This window comes from Anabrus simplex, chromosome X (genome assembly GCF_040414725.1).
Source record: "Anabrus simplex isolate iqAnaSimp1 chromosome X, ASM4041472v1, whole genome shotgun sequence".
Lineage (NCBI taxonomy): Eukaryota > Metazoa > Arthropoda > Insecta > Orthoptera > Tettigoniidae > Anabrus > Anabrus simplex.
Window position 1 is genome coordinate 176,520,186 of NC_090279.1, and position 20,433 is coordinate 176,540,618.

The window sequence follows — 20,433 nt, forward strand, 5'->3', positions numbered from 1 at the left end:
TGTATCCCCGACCTAAAGTCTGAATCTCCGGGACACTGCCCTTGACGCGGTAGAGGTGGGATCCCTCGCTGAGTCCGTGGGAAAAACCGACCCTGGAGGGTAAACAGATTACGAACGAACGAACGAATAATAATAATAATAATAATAATAATAATAATAATAATAATAATAATAATAATAATCTGATGGCACTAGCTGAATAGAAATCTGTTTGCATTACAATATTAATGAATGAATTAACTACACTACAATGGCATTTATGCACACACATTAATAGTCTAACACAGGGCCTCTCAGGGTGCATGCGCGTGGTGCATGCACTGTGCACGGTGCAAAAGACGACTTGGCTTGGTTGACCAGAGTGCAGACCCCCCACTCCTCGATTTGGAGCAATAGCGCTGTCTCTCTCTTTCCTCACGCCTGTCTCGCTCGCTCCGCCGTAGCGCTCCAAATCCGGGCTGAGTTGAGCCGAGTATAGCCGAGTAGAGCCGAGCATAGCCGAGTAGCCCAGAGACGAAGCGTTGATCCGAGCCATACCGAGCGGCACCGAGCGGCACCGATGCACAGTGCACGGAGCTCTTGCGCCTCGCTCTGCACGCGTGAGATTTTGGGCGTTTGAGAGGCCCTGTTCTAACAGCTAATGCCATCCCGACTATTATGGAACTGCACTGTTTCACTGATCACAATCACAAGTGATAATAACAACATTCATGAAAGCAAATAAACAGTGCACTCCCGAATTTCTCTCTCCTTACTCAAATTTCAAAGCATGACAACGTATTTAACAATTTAATCACACTACGAATAGTGCCGTCACGTTATCGTTACATTTTGAACCTTTATTTTAGCTTTTTTTTATAGAACTGAATTGTTTAAATGGTCACTATAATGAAATTCATTGTTTTGCAAAATGTTTTGGAATGAATCGCAAACAACAGTTAATATAAGACGTGGGGGGGGGGGGGGGGGAAGCCTAGGTACATTGTAAAGTGTTGGCGATGTGCTGAGGACTCCGCCGTTCAGCACTTACACCCGCCTGAGCTCTTCCTTCCCCTGACAAGCCCACGTCAATTCTTCCAGGCTCCTCCCGCGCCCCGCACCCTTGCTGAATTCTAGGAACCTACTGAGGGCTTTGCCAGACAGACCACACACCCGCCTGTACTCTTCCTTCCCCTGACAAGCCCACGTCATTCTTCCAGGCTCCTCCCGCACCCCGCACACTTGCAAAGAGTGGGACCTATTCAGGGCTCTGCTGCCCCAGTCTGAAGGCCACACGACTAAGGCTACGGCCACACTGGCGTGTTTTTCACGCAGCTGGACGACCTGCGAGGGGGGTGGCCACACTTGCGGTTTGTTCACGCTGGATTTTTGCGTGTTTTTCACCAACTTGACGACAACACGTGGCCACACTTGCGTGTTTGTACGGCGTGATTATATTAGTGTGTTGTATATTGAGATGCCGGCCCCGTGGTGTAGGAGTAGCGTGCCTGCCTCTTACCTGGAGAACCCGGGTTCGATTCCTGGCCAGGCCCCCCTGTGGGTGGGGGCGGTAGAATAACACCCACGGTATCCCCTGCCTGTCGTAAGAGGCGACTAAAAGGGGCCCACGGGCTCTGAAATTAAGAGCGTGGATTGGCGACCACGGGACCCTTAGCTGAGTCCTGGCATTGCTTCCACTTACTTGTGCCAGGCTCCTCACTTTCATCTATTCTATCCGACCTCTCTTGGTCAACTCTTGTTCTTTTCCGACCCCGACGCTATTAGGTTTGCGAGGGCTAGGGAGTCTTTCATTTTCACGCCCTTCGTGGCCCTTGTCTTCCTTTGGCCGATATCTTCATTTTTCGAATTGTCGGATCCCTTCCAGTTTTTCTCTCTGATTAGTGTTATATAGAGGATGGTTGCCTAGTTGTACTTCATCTTAAAACAATAATCACCACCACCACCAACACCAGGCTCCTCCCGCACCCCGCACACTTGCAAAGAGTGCGACCTATTCAGGCAGGGAGTAAAGAATACAGGGAGATGCCTTGGAGCTCTGAGAGTGAAGCCCAATGACAGTGGTCTACATAGGGGGCGTGGTCGTAAATAGGCGCGAGAACGCATGCTCTTTCTTGATAGTCAAATCTGTTACAGCTCATTGGAGTGAATACGGTGTACGCAAATTGTATTTGCGGGAATTTTCAGATGCAAACACTGTACGACACGCAAAAATGTAAAAGAGATACTAATATTTAGTTGATGTTGTAGCTCTTACAATGTCGTGTTGTGCATACGGTTGCAAGAATCGGAAATCCAAAAATATTCCTGGAATAACATTTCACGGGTAAGATTCTAAGTATGGCTTTTAATATGTACATTATACTACCTCCATTGTATTTCGGAGTCTCAGAAGCACCGTCCACTTTTGTAAGAATTTTTAGGTTAGACTTGTTGTTTATCGTCAATTCTTCCTGAGGTTTCCTGTTCATGAAGAAAGGAGAGCAGAGTGGATTAAGGCCATTAGAAGGGAAAGTTGGATACCTTCTCCTTACACCAGAATATGTTCAGCACATTTCAAACCGGAATCATTTTATCGGTCTATGAAGAAAGTTTTTTTGTAGGTGAATGCAGTACCTACTATTTTTGAAGCGTTCCCTTCTTACCTACAGAATTAGAGCACTCGAGGCCCAGGGATTTTTCATTTTCACGCCCTTCATGGCCCGCATCTTCCTTTGGCCGATACCTTCATTTTTCGAAGTATGGGATCCCTTCCATTTTTCTTCCTAATTAGTGTAATAGAGGATGATTGCCCGGTTGTACTTCCTGCACGGTAGAATAAGGCCCAAGGTATCCCCTGCCTGTCGTAAAAGTCCCTGGGGAGGTGTGGGTAGAAGTACAAAACCCACGGTATCCCCTGCTTTTCGCAAGAGGCGACTGCAAGGGGCCCCAGGAGCTCTCAGTTTGGGAACATGGGTTGACAAACACGGGACCCTTAGCTGAGTCATGTCATTCCTTCCACTTACTTTTGCCAGGCTAATTTTAATCTAGCATGTCCGACCTCCGATGGTCAAGTCTTGTTCTTTTCCGACCCCAAGCCTATAAGAGGATTCGAGGGCTAGGGAGTCTTTCATTTTCTCGGCCTCCATGGCCCTTGTCTTTCTTTGGCCGATATCTTCATTTCTCTCTGATTAGTGTTAATAGAGGATGGTTGCCTAGTTGTACTCCCTCTTAAAACAATAATCACCACCACGTGTCGTAAAAGGCGATTAAAGGCCTAAAGGTGTCTTAACTTCGGAGTGTGGGTTGGCGTCCAAGGGGGCCTTAACTGAGTCCTGCGTTGTTTCCACTTGTGTCAGAGAATGGTTTACTTCATGGGTTTATTTCCTATTAAAACATTCATCACCACCACCACTCCAAAGTATGTAGTAGGCCTAAGCAATGTTGCTGAGTCCAGTTTGGTGATTTATTGCGCATTCCCCTAAAGCATTCAGACTGCGGTATGCCATTATTAATAGCCTACTCCTTATCTATACTGATATCTGGTGAAGATTTGCATCTACTGTTTTTAATATACTGGATTTGTAGTACCGATATTCAACTAGCGAGAGGGTAGATTTAAGGCTGCGGGTCATGAGAAAAGCTTTATTAGAGCTTAGTAAAAAAGCATTAATAGGTCTGTTGTCCGACTCGTTGGCTGAACGGTCAGCGTACTGGCCTTCGGTTCAGAGGGTCCCGGGTTCGATTCCCGGCCGGGTCGGGGATTTTAACCTTAATTGGTTAATTCCAATGGCACGGGGGCTGGGTGTATGTGTTGTTTTCATCATCATTTCATCCTCATCACGACGCGCAGGTCACCTACGGATGTCAAATAGAAAGACCTGCACATTGAGCGATTCGAAGTTTCCCTACTCCCGAGAAAATGTCTTAGTTTTTATATATCCCCAACGTAAGAACTGCCATGTTTTGGTAACCATGGGGGGCGTGGCCGTTGGCTTCAAGCGATAGCCACAGAGAGTAGTGTAGCGGGCAGCTCCCTGTATTCTTTACTCCCTGTATTCAGGGCTCTGCTGCCACAGTCTGAACGCCTCACGACTAAAGAGAAAACATCGAGCGTGCTGGGCACCAGCTACGGTCTGAAAGCCGTTGCCATTTTCTTGACAACAGAAAAGCAAAATGCTTACAGCCGAAATAATAAAGATAACATTGTGTAATGAACAGCACACCACTATAAGTTGCACTTCGCTATATTTGCCCATCTCTTTACGTAATCAATTACAGAGTGAAATAAGGGTAAATGTTTTTGAAAAGGCGGTGGGGCGGCGCTCAAAAGAGCCTTCATGCACGAACCAACACTGTTTTGTAATATAATGTAAGTGGTATTAATAATAAAATATATTTGCACAAGTCTACGTTTCATTTTAGACTTCTTAAATACCAGGAATGTATTGGGGTCTGTCAACACTCCATGTGGTAACTCACGTTCGCTATTTTGACGTGGGTACTGCAGGGTTAAAAATTCCTCAATTTCAAATCCCCTAATGAGATTTTCCATAACGCCATCTTTAATACCGCTGGAATATACAGAGAGTCTGTCTCATCGATTGGCCGGCAGGTGCGCCCATCTTATCTGCATATCGTTGACTCATCACTAGACAGCGAATTTTAAGTAAATGCCTATATTTTTTCCTTGACTATCAGAAGACTAATTGCTTGGGGGTAAGACACCCTTAAGGGAGGAGAGTGAGATATAAAAATGTTAAAAAATAGTGCGAAATTCATAGTTTTCGGGGTCGCAGAGATGAATAGTGACACTCCAGATTTTTTCTTGAAGTACAAGTTCAGTCCCGTTCGGCATAGGTGTTGAGAAAGGGTACAAAAAAAAGTAAATGACCGAGATAATTTTATTACAATTGATTTCATAAAATGGCTATTTTTATTAACAGGACTATGCTCAAGTGGCTATAGCATTTCTTCTTGTAGGCGCTGAACACTTTACCTGCTCGGCCGCCGTAGACTCTAGGAATCTCAAGCGAGGCCAACAGCTATCGCCCCACCTCCCCAAGAGAAAGAGGCTTAAAGCGCATCCGTCAACCAAGCGATTTGAATTTCGCTATACAGATTTTACCCAGAGAACTCTCTTTCGTGCCGGCAAAGAAACCCGAGCTCGCTGGAAAGATCTGGACTGTAGTAGAGCGAACGGGTTATCGAGACAGCTGTACTTGCCTTCACTTAGCTGTTTGCATTTTTTACCTCGATGAAGGAACGTTCTTGGGAATGATAAGAAAATGGAAATGAAAACATTATTTGCCCCAGCAGCCGCGGAGTAGTTATGGTTCAGGGCACGCCACTGACTTTTACTGTAACTATTACCGTCTTTCGGCTCGTTCCAGCCTGGGGAATCGTACGCTTCAACTTCCAAAACAAACCCCTCCCATTCTGTATACAATCGTGTTCCTTTGGGAGAGCAAAGAAAGGGCATAAATTCAACATGGCGGGAGCATAATTTTCTGGGGAAAAAGAACAAATCACTCTCCCCTGTGTACGGTGCATCCAATCACAGTGGAAATCATTTTAATACATTCAATAAAGAAAAGCAACGAATTTATAACTGAAAAACAAAACTGAGGAGTAAATTATATTTCATATTTGGTGCTCCTTCCAAACCGACATTTATCTTGCTATTGTTACGTCAACGTTCAATCAGCAGCCACTAATCCACATTAGGACTGTCGTCTAGGTGGGAGATTCCCAATCAATTGTTTACTAGTCTTTTCTTAAACGATTTCGAAGTGGTTGAATACTTATCTAGCATAACCCCTTGGTAAATTACTGCAGTCCCTAAATCCTCTTCCCATAAACGAATATTTTCCCCAGTTTCTCCCTCCTGAATCCCAGTTTTAAATTCATCTATTTCTCTCCTTCTTTTAAAAATTCCATTCAATTTTTTTTCACTGACAGCTCGGAACATACCACATTGTCGGGCAGCTCGTCTCCTTTCTCCCAAGTCTTTTCAGTGCAAAGTTTGCATAATTTCCGTAACATTACTCTTTTGTCGGAAATCACCCAGAATAAATATGCTGCTTTTTCGGAAATCACCCAGAATAAATATGCTGCTTTTTCGGAAATCACCCAGAATAAATAGTGCTGCTTTTTCGGAAATCACCCAGAATAAATATGCTGCTTTTTCGGAAATCACCCAGAATGAATATGCTGCTTTTCGGAAATCACCCAGAATAAATATGCTGCTTTTTCGGAAATCACCCAGAATAAATATGCTGCTTTTTAGGAAATCACCCAGAATAAATATGCTGCTTTTTCGGAAATCACCCAGAATAAATATGCTGCTTTTTCGGAAATCACCCAGAATAAATATGCTGCTCTTTTGGAAATCACCCAGAATAAATATGCTGCTTTTCGGAAATCACCCAGAATAAATATGCTGCATTTTCGGAAATCATCCAGAATAAATATGCTGCTTTTTAGGAAATCACCCAGAATAAATATGCTGCTTTTTCGGAAATCACCCAGAATAAATATGCTGCTTTTTCGGAAATCACCCAGAATAAATATGCTGCTTTTTCGGAAATCACCCAGAATAAATATGCTGCTTTTCGGAAATCACCCAGAATAAATATGCTGCTTTTTCGGAAATCACCCCGAATAAATATGCTGCCTTTTCAGAAATCACCCAGAATAAATATGCTGCTTTTTCGGAAATCACCCAGAATAAATATGTTGTTTTTTCGGAAATCACCCAGAATAAATATGCTGTTTTTTCGGAAAACACCCAGAATAAATATGCTGCTTTTTCGGAAAACACCCAGAATAAATATGCTGCTTTGCTTTGGATCATTTTACTAATATGATTCCCTTCCTGTAGAGCGCATATGATTGTATTAATTTTTAAATGTTTTGTATTTATTACTATTTATTAAATTAGCTATATAAAATACGTCCTTTCATTTACAGGAAGCGACACCGTGCCGAATAAAGGAACTCCACGTCATTTATTGCAGTGCGTTAATGGACACGATATTGAGGATTATCAAACCGTTCTTGCACAAAGAACTTATGAGTATGGTAAGTAAAAAAATCTATATACGATGGTCATCCAGAAATTAAGTTTCCCTATTTTTTAGAAAAGACAAAGTTACATGGAAACTTGATTGACACCCGATGAGCAATGCTAGACGTACGGGGAATGTAATTTAAGACTTCGCACTTCTGCTCACAGGCCGCGGGAATCCTCAAGCGAGCGTCATATTGCTTGTGTCAAGGTTCTCGTGATAGGAAATCTTGACAACTGACGCAGAAATTCGTTAGAAACTATTGCACTTTTAAGGCGTGTTGTGAGGTTGTTATCGCGGTGATTAAGTACACTACAGCGCAGAAAACACATTTGGTCGAGTGTTATTTACACAACAAAAATAAACCAGTTAAAATATGCTTTCGAAAATCCCGTAGACTGTTTTTCACATCTACAGTACCACCAAAACGTTACGTGCAACAATTCGTTCATAAATGGCGCATTACTCGTGCCTTAACTAAGAAGAAAAACAGCGATGGTAAACAGCTCTCACACAAGAGAGCTTAGAAAGTAAACAATCAACATAGGAACTCTGAAAAGTGGTGGCCAAAGGGGCTTTGGTTAAGACGCAGCAGGTTGTTATGCTACTTAGGTTCCAAAATGGGTAAAACATAAATATGTAAATAAATACAATGTTAATTTTAATCTTATACCAGTTGTATAGTATTATTTGTAGTAATTTCACGTACTGTATATGAGTTGACTATGTTTGTAAGTACAGGATATATTATAAGTAGAATTTTGTAAACAATATAAATTAATTAAGGATGATGTGTGTGTTTAATAGAAACAATTATTAGCGTAAATTGTATAATATTGTATTCTAGGAATATTTTCTTCATCTCTTGTTAATTTAAAATTTAGTGCTTGACAATAATGTATTTTAATATACCATTTGGCACCGAGGTAGACACCTCATTTGCAAATAAAGAGATTTTGATTTGATTTGACATAAATCGCTTCGGAGCGTAGCTCAAGAAAGTGGTATTTCACATTCGTTGGCACGTATTGCAAATAAAATAATTACATTTACGATCCTACCGGACTCGTTCAGTGGTGAGTTCAGTTTCATTTTGTAGTTTATTTATTTATTTTTTATATATTTATCATAAGCATGTATATAGCTGGTGAGTTCAGTTTCGTTTAGTTTCTATACTACGTCCGTTCACAAATTGCGAGTACTCCGCTCGCAGTCACCCCTTCTCTGCTTTTCTATGCCTCAGTATTCCACTACGAAGTCTTAAATAATACACCGTGTACTTTTCGACATGATCATCACCAGAATTGAGACACTTTTCGTATCATAGGGTCAACTTTTGTATGCCGGTGTCGTAGAAGTCTGCCACCTGGGGGTAGAACCACCATGTGACTATTGTCTTCAGTTCTTCGTCCGTGTGAAAATGATGACAAGAGGATAGGTACTTCTTGAGGCGGCGGGAGAAAGAATACGGGCCACTGCTGCTGCGCTACTGACACCAGGTGGAACATGTCCGGCCAGTATATGATTACTACGTCATAGATCTGTCGCGCATGCTCATATTCTTGGGCTATATAAGTTTACAAGAAAATAAATAGGAAAAATTAATTTCTGGATAATCACTGACGGCTTCTGTGATTGCAATCATCCTTGTCAACAAAGTACATGTTTGACTTAAGCAGTGGCGTTGTTAGGACTCATGGCCTGCTCCCACACTTACCCACCTAAATTACATGATAATACACATATAGGAGAAATATACTATTCTATATAAAATCAGAGACAGTTTAGCCAAATAACATATTTTAAAAACATATAATGAAGTAAACCAAAACTCAAAAAAAAAAATAATCCGGAGCGAAAAAGTGAACATAAAATAAAATAAAAAAAAGTAAAATACGAAACGGAAAATATAAATAATTCTTAAACAGAACGCAATACATAATAAAAGTGACGGAAAAGCAAGTATCGCAATAAAGAGTGATCCATGTACATGAGTTAAAAGCTAAATGTTATGTACATTTAACTACAACCATAAAAATAATGTGTTGTTGTTTGAGTCATCAGTCTATAGGTTGGTTTGATGCAACCGTCTATGCTACCCTGTCCTGTGCTAATGTTTTAATTTCTACGTAACTACTGAATCTCCTCTAATCTTCTTGTGATAATCACACCTTGGTCTACCCCTACCGTTTTTACAGCCTAAACTTCCCTAAAAAACTACTGAACAAGTCCCGGTTGTCTTAAGATATGTCCTGTCGTTCTATCCCTTCTTCCCGTATAATTTAGACAAATCGGTCTTCCCTCGCGAATTCGATTCCGGATCTCTTCTTTCATGATTCAGTCTACTAATCTCACCTTTAGCCCTCTTCTGTAACACCATATTTTAAAAGCTTCTATTCTCTGTCTTTCTGAGCTAGTTATGGTCCATATTTCACTTCCTTACAATGCCACGCTCCAGACGAAAGTCTTAAAAAACGTCTTTCTAATTCCTATATCAATGATTGAAGTAAGCAAATTTCTTTTCTTAAGAAAGACCTTCCTTGCTAGTCTGCATTCTATGTCCCCCTTTCTTCTGCCATCGTTAGTCGTTTCTCTACCCATGTAACAATATCGATCTACTTCCTTTAAAACTTCGTATCCTAATCTAATATTTACTGCATCACATGCCTTCGTTCGACTGCACTCCATTACTTTTGTTTCGGAATGATTAATTTTCACCTTGTACTCCTCCCCCAAGATTCAGCAAATTCTCGAGATCTTCTGCAGGCTCAGATAAAATAACAATATCTTCGGCAAATCTTAGAGTTTTAATTTCCTTTCCTTGGATTGTGATTCCCTTTCCAAATTCCCCTTTGATTTCCTTTGCCACCTGTTCAATATAAACACTGAAAAGGAGAAGGGGGAAAACTGCAGCTTTGTCTCATTCCTTTCTGGATTTCTCCTTCTTGTTCAACGTTCTCGATTCTTATCACTGCAGACTGATTTTTGTACAGATTGTAGATCATCCTTCTTTCTCGATATCCGATCCCAATCACCTTCAGAATCTCAAAATGCTTCGTCCAATCAACATTATCGAATGTCTTTTCTAGATCTATGAATGCCATGTACGTGAGCTTGTTCTTCTGAATTTGGTCCTCTAAGATCATACGTAAAGCCAGAATTGCTTCGCCTGTCCCTACATTTCTTCTGAAGCCAAGCTGATCTAATCCCAACTCAGTTTCAACTCGTCTTTCCATTGTTCTGAAAATAATACGTGTTGAAATTTTGCAGTCCTGAGATATGCTGCAGTAGTTTCCACACTTGTCAGCACCTGATTTCTTGGGAATAGGTGTAATGAATGTGAACTGCTGCTAATATTTCTTTGATACATATTCCGCAAAGCGTTCCTATTTTAGATGCTAATTTTCACGTTATATTTCATGCATTCTCTTTTCTGTGAATTATTTTAAGTATGTCTGTCGAATGAGACATCTGGAAGAGGCATTCAGATGAAAGATAAGATGTATTTTTAACTGACCAAAATGAAACACATTGAATACAAATCAGATATGAAAGGGAGGATTGTTTCTGCTGAGTATATTGATGAATAAATGAAACATATTCAGCCTTCAATCCTACATTGATCCTCCAAGTCTACCCCTTGAGAAACCATACGCCACTGGCGCTAGTCCCAATACACAGAAACTTGCAGGATGCAGCAGGTTCTACAACATTATGTTAAATTGGCCAACAAAAACGATGGGGGAAATGGGGTTTAATGAAGGACAAGAGAGTGACTGATTACTAAAGCCTAGATTTTTTTGCAGTGACAGGTTAGACTGCAAACTAATTTGGTTAGTGGGAAGTATAGGCCACCCGCTCTTCAATAACGTACCAAGAGTAACATAAATTATAGGGTTTCTGATGGGTAGTACCCCTAATGTTTATGTAAACCTCATAGCATAATCGGTGTGAAGGTGGACTATACTTGTTATTTGCTTCAGTAAGTTTGCATTCCAACCTATTAATGCATAAAAATCTGGGCTCTACTGATTACTTATTTTCAACATGCTCCTTCAATAACTTTATATTCACATTTTACATTATCTTTTTATTTTTTCTTCTTCTTCTTTCGTTACGGCCTCTGTAGTACCACAGGCAGCTTTGTCATGATTTGTGCTTTCTTTTTCTCCTCCCAGAATCTCTTCACTCTCTCTCACCTTCTCTTCCGTTCTTCAACTGATGTTTTCAGTATCCTCATCTCTTGCCTCCCTCACTGGTGTTTTTCTATCATATTCTTCTAACTTTCTCTGTCATTGAGCTCTGACATATTCTCCAGTTCTCTGTCGTTTCCACCTTGATCCTCATCTCAGTCCAGTCCTCCCTCTCGTCCTACCTCTTGTCTCCCGTACTATCCATGTCCATGCTAATCACATGTCAAATAAATCTTTCTCTTTGGAGTCTTATTTCTTCGGAGATCGTCCTCATATTTCGGTACAGTTCCTCTCTTTATCTTCTTGTTCCCACCTTTCCCCACCTCTTGCTGGTCCCAGTATCTTTCTCAGAATCTTACTTTCTTCTATCTCTAATTGCTCTGCGCCATACTTTGATAGCGTCATCGTTTCGGCCGCGTACAGTACCACGTTCCTCAGCGCAGCATTGAAGTGCCTGAGCTTTGAGTCTGTTGATAATACATATTATTATTATTATTAGTATTTGTCAATTTATATAGTTGGAATGTTTCTTTCTCGTCTGCTGGCGTTCCGTAGCTGTAGGGTGAGAACATTCATTCACTCATTCATTACTCATTCACCCATTCATTATTCATTCAGTCATTCATTTATTCGATAATAAGGGCTCCCTCCGCAGTTACTGGTTATCCGTTACTGGGACTGAATAGCTTCATTAGCTTTTCATGCGTGCATGAATGCCACTCATCCACTCTGAAGGTAATAATCTCTCCGTAACTGCTGGCGGTCTGTAGTTACAGGATGAGTGCAATAATCCATCTATTCATGCATTCATTCATAAATCCATCCATACTTTTATCCACAATTCAGTCAGGGAACCATTAATTAATTAATTCATGCTTTCATGTAGTCATATAAAATCGTAAGGACATAACCGAGGGAGGACGGGATAGGACGGGCCTATCCCAAACGAATGGGGTAGGTGTCAGTAAATGCACCAGGGAAAATGTCGAGATAGAGGAAAGAGAGGGGAGCACATGGGGAGCAGGATTTCCGCTTACATGTGCTCTGCTGAAATATGTAATGGTGAGAAAGTGTTTGACAGCTGCTAGATTAGGTGGGGGTCTTCCTTTTGGGTCTCAGGAGAAAGGGCCGAGCGTGTTATCCCTGGGAAGGTGGCTCCTTTCCTCAACAGGGGTGGATAACACGACCAGGCAGTAGTTATAAGCGTGGCCCTTGCATGTGGAATGGTTTTCCGCCCGTGTAAACAGTCACAAATTAGGGTAGATTATAGAGTTATTCATGCATTCATTCATAAATCCACCCATGCATTTATCCATCTACTCGAATGCTCTCTCCTCAGTCGGTGGTTATCTGTGACTGGGAGAGAAGTATTTACTCACTCATTCATGCATGCATGACAATGCAGTCATGGAATAATTCATTAATTATCTCATTCATGCCTTCATGTAGCCATATTCATATTGTTTTTTTAATATGGAGGAGAACTCTGTACAGACTTATGACTAGAGCCCGGATTTTTATGCATTAATAGGTTATAATGCAAACTTAATGAAGCGAGTAGTAAGTACAGTCCACCTTCACAACGACTGTGCCACGGGGTTTGCATTAACATTAGGGGTACGCCCATCAGAACCCCTATAATTTATGTTACTCTTGTTACATTATTTAAGAGCGGGCGGCCGACACTTCCTACTAAAAAACTTAGCTTTCAATCTAACCTGTTACTGCATAAAAATTGGGGCTTTACTTATGACAAATTCGTCAATTTATATTATGTGTTCTGTGGTTACATCTATTCGAGATTATGATCTAAAGTTAATAACCGTTTGTGTCAGTTTACAAGGTTGATTTCAATACTTTATCTCAAATTGAATGTTTAAAGAAATCTTACTTTTCAGAAAGGACATACGTTATATACTAAATACAAAAGTGACCATAATTACCTCATTATGCTGTATCTGTACACTTTTAATGTAGACTTACCTTCCTCGACAACTGGTACTTGGAAACAAAACATTTATGACTTACAGTGTTTGGTTAGAACGCGTATATCCCCGAGAGTATCTAACTTACGATTATGTTTAACATCTCAATTTGTAGATTTAAAAAAATCTGAATCGTAGTTTTCATGAAATAGCGCTTTAAATTAAGGCACAATTTGCGCTAAAATGTGACGTCACACGCATACTCTGTTATAAGATGGCGCTGTGTTAACTCAGGTTTTAAATGTAGGCTCTTTCTCTTTTCTGCCCCTGTGGTTTTCCCTGACCCTTAATACCACACCTTAACACCACCTTACCAAACACGAACTCTCGCCGTGGTAGCGAGTCTAACTCGGAAAACGGCAGGTACTCCTTATATCACTTCCCACTCTTCCCTGCTATTTCTTTTTTCTTAGAAATTTAGATTGAGCTGATTGCCACGCGGGGGGAGTGAGCTTTGGGGGCCTCCCGAAAAAAAATCGCGTACTAAGTTGGAGGTCAGTTGTCGTTGTGAATACATCGTGGTCAGCTGTATATTGCTCGTAATATTACTCTCAAACTCTTAAATTATGTCTGTTATTTTTCATATCACAGACCCATACTACACCCAGTTATTACTCACATTCCAAGTGTACCATGTTCTAATGACTAAAATATATTATCCAAATAATATTCGTCTTTTATTTCTAATAAGTAAGTGTACCTACCACTCAAAACCCTGCGGTCGTTATAATAGTGACAGCCTACCGACAATTTTTTGCTGATGATTGGACGGAGGGGAACAATTCCCATTTTTTCCGCTAATTTCTGGAAACTGCCAGTAACAACGTTAGGGGAAATTGCTATCATTGCCTTAAGGGGTCCATTAATAATTGTAAGAAATCATTGTTACAATTTGGTTACCATCTAATTTTCTCAACTGTATCTATTTCTTTTATAAAAATGAATGTAAAAGTATACTTCTTCGCAAGACAGCCTCTGCATGAGAGGAAGTATTTAATAAATAAAAAAAGGGTACTTTGAAAGCGTGAACTAACTTAAAATTGAATATCTTCAAATGGAAATATTTTGTTATGTGTCTTGTTATCGAAATATTCAAGTAAATGCAAGAATGCAATGATATTGTATTTCCTACAGCAGCTGTTGTCAGCTAGTGATATTTATTTCACATTGTTTCAGATTCATTTGCATTCTGGGGAAATGGAAGCGTTCTACAAGATATTTCCCAAGGATATCCTACCCAAGGACTTCGAAGGAGAACTAAGTGACCTGAAGGAGATACATGGTAGAGTATAATATATAGAGCTCGGATGTTTATGACCTAAACATTTATTAAAATATAACAATAAATATGACGAAAGTGTTTTGCTCACATTTTCGAAATTTTCAAAAATCTTGCCGCTCTTTCAATTTAACTTGATATTGAACATATACCTTTAAAACCTACAATATTCAATAATAATCATAAATAAGTATTAATATTAATTGTATTACTATGTTTCGAATTTATTTAATTACTCAATCCAGAGGTAACTATCGACTCTGCACAGAATGAAATATCACATTTTGATGGGTGATCAGAAAGAATCACAATAGCAAATTACATATATTTTAAAGTATTCAAATATAAACTATCTTCTATTTTTACGCAACATTGACTTGTAACGGGTAAAGGACCACTCAATATCGCAGGATGTTGTTGGGAAATATTTGAAATACGTCAAACCATTAGAGTTCAATTGAGGCTCACTATTCCGTCACTTTATACGCATCTGTCTCTTTCTATACAGCCTAACCTCCTAATTCATTTAAGTGTATATTTCTAAGAAAGATAATTATAAGAAATTACAGACAACAATTAGGACATGTGAAAAATCCGTCTTTGACAAGACTGAAAGCAGATATGCGAAGTGGAATAAAAATATAAAAATATCACAAAAACACGACAATTCACGGGCAAATATGACCATAATATGAACAATTGCCGGAAAATGGCAAAACACGTTAAAAGAGCCAAATTATGATTTTATATGGCCCGTGAAAATTGCTTAATTTGTATTTTCTATGGAAATAAAATATGACATGTGATAAACATCTGGGTCCTAATAATGTAACATCTTTTATATGACAGTCCAAAGCAGTGATACCGATATAACGACAATACTCTCTGTAACGATCTAATATTCCGGTACCGGCTCTAATTCCTGTAATTGAATGTAACATTCTTTCTTTTTAACCCTTTGATTGGAAACCACATATATTTTCAAAGAAACACTTTTAAAGGATATTTCTGGCACCAAATTGACTCGCTGAATTTTCTCATGTGTTTACAAACATTTATTTACATTATACACAGAAATTAGGAAATGTTGCTTCAGAGGAACACTGCCTATTAAGGGGTTAACATGATGATGATGCTTGTTGTTTAAAGGAGCCTAGGTCATCAGCCCCTAATGGTACGAAATGAGACGAAATGGTATGGCAATTTAAAATCCAGAATCCTCCACTGACCAGATTCGAAAACGTGAGGACGAAGAATGAATGGATGGATATGAAGTTAAAACAATCAGTGCATCCTACCCGCAATGCCCCACATTCCCAGAAACTAGCGTTAAACAATGGTATTACTGACCAAGGGACTGATTCTAAAGCACAATACTGAATTGATGATGCTTGTAGTCGAAACGGGTCCAAAATTCGGGTTTTCGTACCCTCATAATGGTACTTATCGCTAGGAAAATAGAACCATGGTATTTGTCATGTTACGTTACTAATCAAAAGTAGCGTAGACTCGCGGTATTCCACACATTATGGTACTACTCACAGGTAATGAAATTCGCAGATGTAACACAGACCTATGGTGTTTCGCAAACTGCGGAGCTATTTACAGGTAACGCAAACGTATGGCGTACCTCACATAAGTGGACTAACCACAGGGACCCGCACCATCACGGGGTGTTCCTCACACAGTGGGTACTAATCATAGGCAAGGAAGAATCATGGTGTCGCTCATCTCAGGGTGTTGCTCATATAGGGGTACGAATCACAGGTACTTTAGAAGCTGGTAACGCACTCTATTGCTACTAATCACAAACCTATTTGGTACCTAACATAGTGGTACTACCCGCAAGTAAAAGCGACCCATGGTGTTCCCCGCGTGGTGCTACAAATCACAAGTAGTGTCATGGTTCTAATTTGATCATCACTTTGTCGCCCCTTTTACGACAGTCAGGGGATACCGTGGGTGTATTCTTCGTCTGCGTCCCCCACCTACAGGGGGTTGTGTGTTTGCTCCGTGAGAGGTACTTTATTTCCCTCAAGTCCGCCGGCAAGCCGGTTAGAACCCCTATCCGCCACCTGGGACGCGCCACGTGGGAGTATCACCTTTCCCCCTCCTACGTCAGCGTAGGAGGTTCGTGGAAGGGGTTAACAATACTGTCGTTAACGATAATTCTCTCCATTACGATTGCCTTTTCAGACCCCGGCGTGTGCTCCCCTCCCCCACCGGTACTACGATAATCCAAGCACAGAAGTAATTAGGAACATCTCTTACTGGCATACGAAGGTGGAATTTTTCTACCGTGTAAAGCCTGTCTGTTATACACGAACAAATGTCTGTCAAATTCAAGAATTCACAAGAATTTTCAATACTTCACAAGTTTGCTTGTCAAATCGCTTGCAATAATTAAAGAGTCTTTAAAAATATTTAAAGTGAATTAGAACATGTTCTAATCGATCAAAGAATTGTTAAGTATTTGACACAATCAAGTATCAATGGTGCGCGCTATGCCGCCAGGCATGCTGGGAATCCAAACAACAAGAATAGCTTCATTTTTGTGATCGAGGGATGTTGTGTGTTCATTATTTTCTATTTATTTTTTCTACCACGTTCTTCCCTGATTCAACTGATGTCCTCTCTGTTACTCCTCACGCACACACGGTGTGATAGAAGGTCTCAATTGGAGCACGGCCGACTTGATGCGTCGCTCTAGCGGAGCGCAGCGAAGGATCCAGCCGGCCGTGTTTGGGGCTTAATGTTATCGTCAGCTCCCGCTTGGAGCGCTGTGCCAGCATACGGCGAGCCGTCTGGTGACGAATGAGCGCACCACTTACAGAGACCAACGGTAAAGCACTCTTAAATTCAAACCCCCGTTATTGTAAGAGTTGGGACTTTCTTCTGAAGACGCGGAGCAATTTTTACACTGTCTTGGTTGCATCTATTCGCACCTTTTTACATATTTACTCAAAGTCAGCACCTTTTCGCACTCTCTGTCAATTCATGTTTTAACTCCTTTCCCATAAATTCCAAAAAAGGAAACCGAACGTCTGTGGCTTAATACATTTTCTCCCGTTACTGTTTTATAAATAGAAAATATCTTCTACTTTCTGTACGTTTTTGTTAGAATTTTACTCTTCTCAGGGTGGTATCACATTACCTTTGCTTCAGTGCCGTCATGTTAAGCGAAAATTTTCAGATTAGTTTGAGTCTCAATGAACTCCCATTAGGCAAAAGCTCCACAGATCAGTTTGCGCTTCATCGTACTGCAGTTGGGCGGAAATCTAGCAAGGGACTGTGCGGTTCGGGTTACGTAACTTCCAGATTGCATTCGGGGGATAGTGTGTTCCATGAAATCCCACTTTTATTTATTTATTTTATTTATTTTATTTATGAATGTCTTTCTGTACATGGCGGGGCTCAGGATATGAAGCCTGCTATTATGCCAAACCATATAATTGTACACCTGTGTAAACAGAACATTATAACTACTTAAAATTAAAATAAGTTTAATATAATTTAAAATTAAAGTTAAATGTAATTTAACTGAAATGTTAAGTATCATAATTTGTTTCTAACATTTTAAAATGAATTTATAGTATTTACTATTATTAAAAATACCGGTACACCTCGAAATTTGTCAATGTTACTAATTTAAATTTACATTTTATTCATTTGACTTAATCTAACATTTGAGGGTACTTCTTGGAGTAAATTATTCTGAATGTAGATAAAAGTTCCAGCACATTCTTTTGAATACCTTTAGGTTGCTTATGTCTCTAATTTCAGCCGCGAGGGAATTCCAGGTACGTATGGTCCCCGGTATATATGAGTTGTTATACATCCTACTGTGGTGAATGGGGATGGACAACAGGGATCGTGTTGATGACCTTGCGGTGTTCTATCTGAGGGAGAGAGGTAGCTGAAATATATTCTCAGGTAGTCTGGTTTACCTGTTCGCAGTATTTTGTGCAGAAGAGAAACAGCATGGTGCTTACGTCTATCGCATAATCTTAACCAGGACAGCTGATGGAGGAATGGGCTGATGTGGGAATGGAGCGGAACATTTAGAATGAATCGAATGCAGGCATTATGCGCCCGTTGAAGTTTAGAAGCACGTGAATAACTTATGTTATCATAGACTACGTCACCATAATCAACTATTGGTAGAGTTAGTCCTTGAACGAGCAGTTTCCTGGTTTTGACAGGAAGAAAGTCCCTCAGTTTATGCAGTGAGTGTAATGAGCCGAATACACGTTGACAAATTCTTGTTACGTGCTCTGACCAAATTAAACACTTATCAAAAATTATTCCAAGGTTCTTAACGGAGTCTTTCAGTATTATAGGTGTTTTATTGATCTTGATAAACGGTATATTAATACTTTCTAACTTGGCATGCGCTTTTTTAGATCCTATTATGATGGCTTGCGATTTTAATGGGTTCACCTTCAGGCAGTGGCTACTAGTCCATTCGTTAATGTTAAATAGGTCTTCGTTTAATTTCATGGTTGCTTCTTGTATGTCATTCGGCTTGGTATGAATATACTATTGGATGTCGTCTGCGTATAAGTGATATTTACAGTTCGTCAGTTGTTCTGATAGGTCATTCATGTATAGGGAGAACAGAAGCGGTGATAACACCCCACCCTGTGCTACCCCCATCTCAGTATTTAGCCATCTAGACATATTGTCTCCCACAGACACACATTGTTTACGACCAACAGATGGCGCTGGACAGCAACACATCAGTGATGCCGTATGAGACCCGTGTATGGTATAAGAGGAGTTGTCGTGAAAGAGGGAATCAGATGCGCCTGCAATTGCGACGTGTTGACATTACCAGAAAAGTCACTTTTAGTGAAGCTTTATTTACTTTATTTTGGTGTCAGTAAAACTCCATGTCATGCCAATTATGTGTGTCAATTATTACATCTCTACCTCCAGTATTCCTTGAAAAAATGCCTCCTCAAATGTTAACGGACTTTTGGGCCACTCTGTATATTATTACACCTTTGAATTCCAAATTTTGTACCTAAAGTTCCTAGCTCTACCTGATGAGAGTCTTTGACACCACAGCCATGATTTTGCTGCTAATACAAGGTTAAATTGCCTCCTTCTTATTAGTTTTATCTAGATTGATTCTCGTCTATTTCAGCTGCTAACGTGAAGAGGTTGGAGACGAACAGGAGCTGGTTCTTGGAGCAAGACAAGCTGCTAGTGGACGAGACGAAGAGGCCAGGCAAGGCGAAGAGTGCAGGAGAAGTGTTCGGTCTGGAAGGATCGTTCAAGAAGCTCGATATAGACTGATACTTTCTTGCAACTACCTCCCAGTATCAACTGCTTTCGAGTCCGGGTGTTTAGGCAGCAATAGGTTAGAATGCAAACCAACTTACTGCCGCGTACTTTCAAAAGACAATGACGATCAGGGAAAGTTTTTTAGTCACGTATAATTTACTGTGGAATGCAAACGCATTTCACCAAGGCGCAAATGTCTTCTACCCGCATAACGGATCTGCAGTGAGAGTTGCATATACACTGATTAAAAAAATAGACAGACAACATTTTAAACACCTGCATTAGTATATTTTCATGAATGGTTGGAGTGAAACCGACATTTTATCTGGAAAACGAAATAAAAAAACTGAAATGCACATATCCCGTTCACTTCTTATCATACATCTTGGTGCTATGACCAGAAATCCAACACAGTGTCGTCAACCAAAGTGGAAAATCCTTCAGTTAAGTCACACCTTTCTTTTTCTACCGCTTTTCCCACATCTGTGTCGCATATATGGATTTGTCCGTGTTTTACGGCTGGATGCCCTTCCTGACGCCAACCCTATTTGGAGGGATACAATTACTATTGCGTGTTTCTGTGATGGTCGGTAGTGTAGTGTGTTGTCTGAACACGAAGAGGAAAGTGTTCGGACAAACAC

The 20,433-nt window shown here is 40.3% G+C and overlaps 1 protein-coding gene across 1 annotated transcript in view; it reads left to right on the forward strand.

Annotated features, from left to right (window-relative positions):
- The window catches only part of LOC136886822 (alpha-tocopherol transfer protein-like), a 55,903-nt gene extending 35,827 nt beyond the window's left edge, over window positions 1–20,076 (forward strand). The window contains exons 5-7 of the mRNA XM_067159655.2: window positions 6,949–7,059; window positions 14,401–14,506; window positions 19,653–20,076. Coding sequence (XP_067015756.1) covers window positions 6,949–7,059; window positions 14,401–14,506; window positions 19,653–19,804 — 369 coding nt within the window. The 3' untranslated portion in view covers window positions 19,805–20,076. The remainder of the gene's footprint in view (window positions 1–6,948; window positions 7,060–14,400; window positions 14,507–19,652) is intronic.
- Window positions 20,077–20,433: the final 357 nt, after the last annotated feature.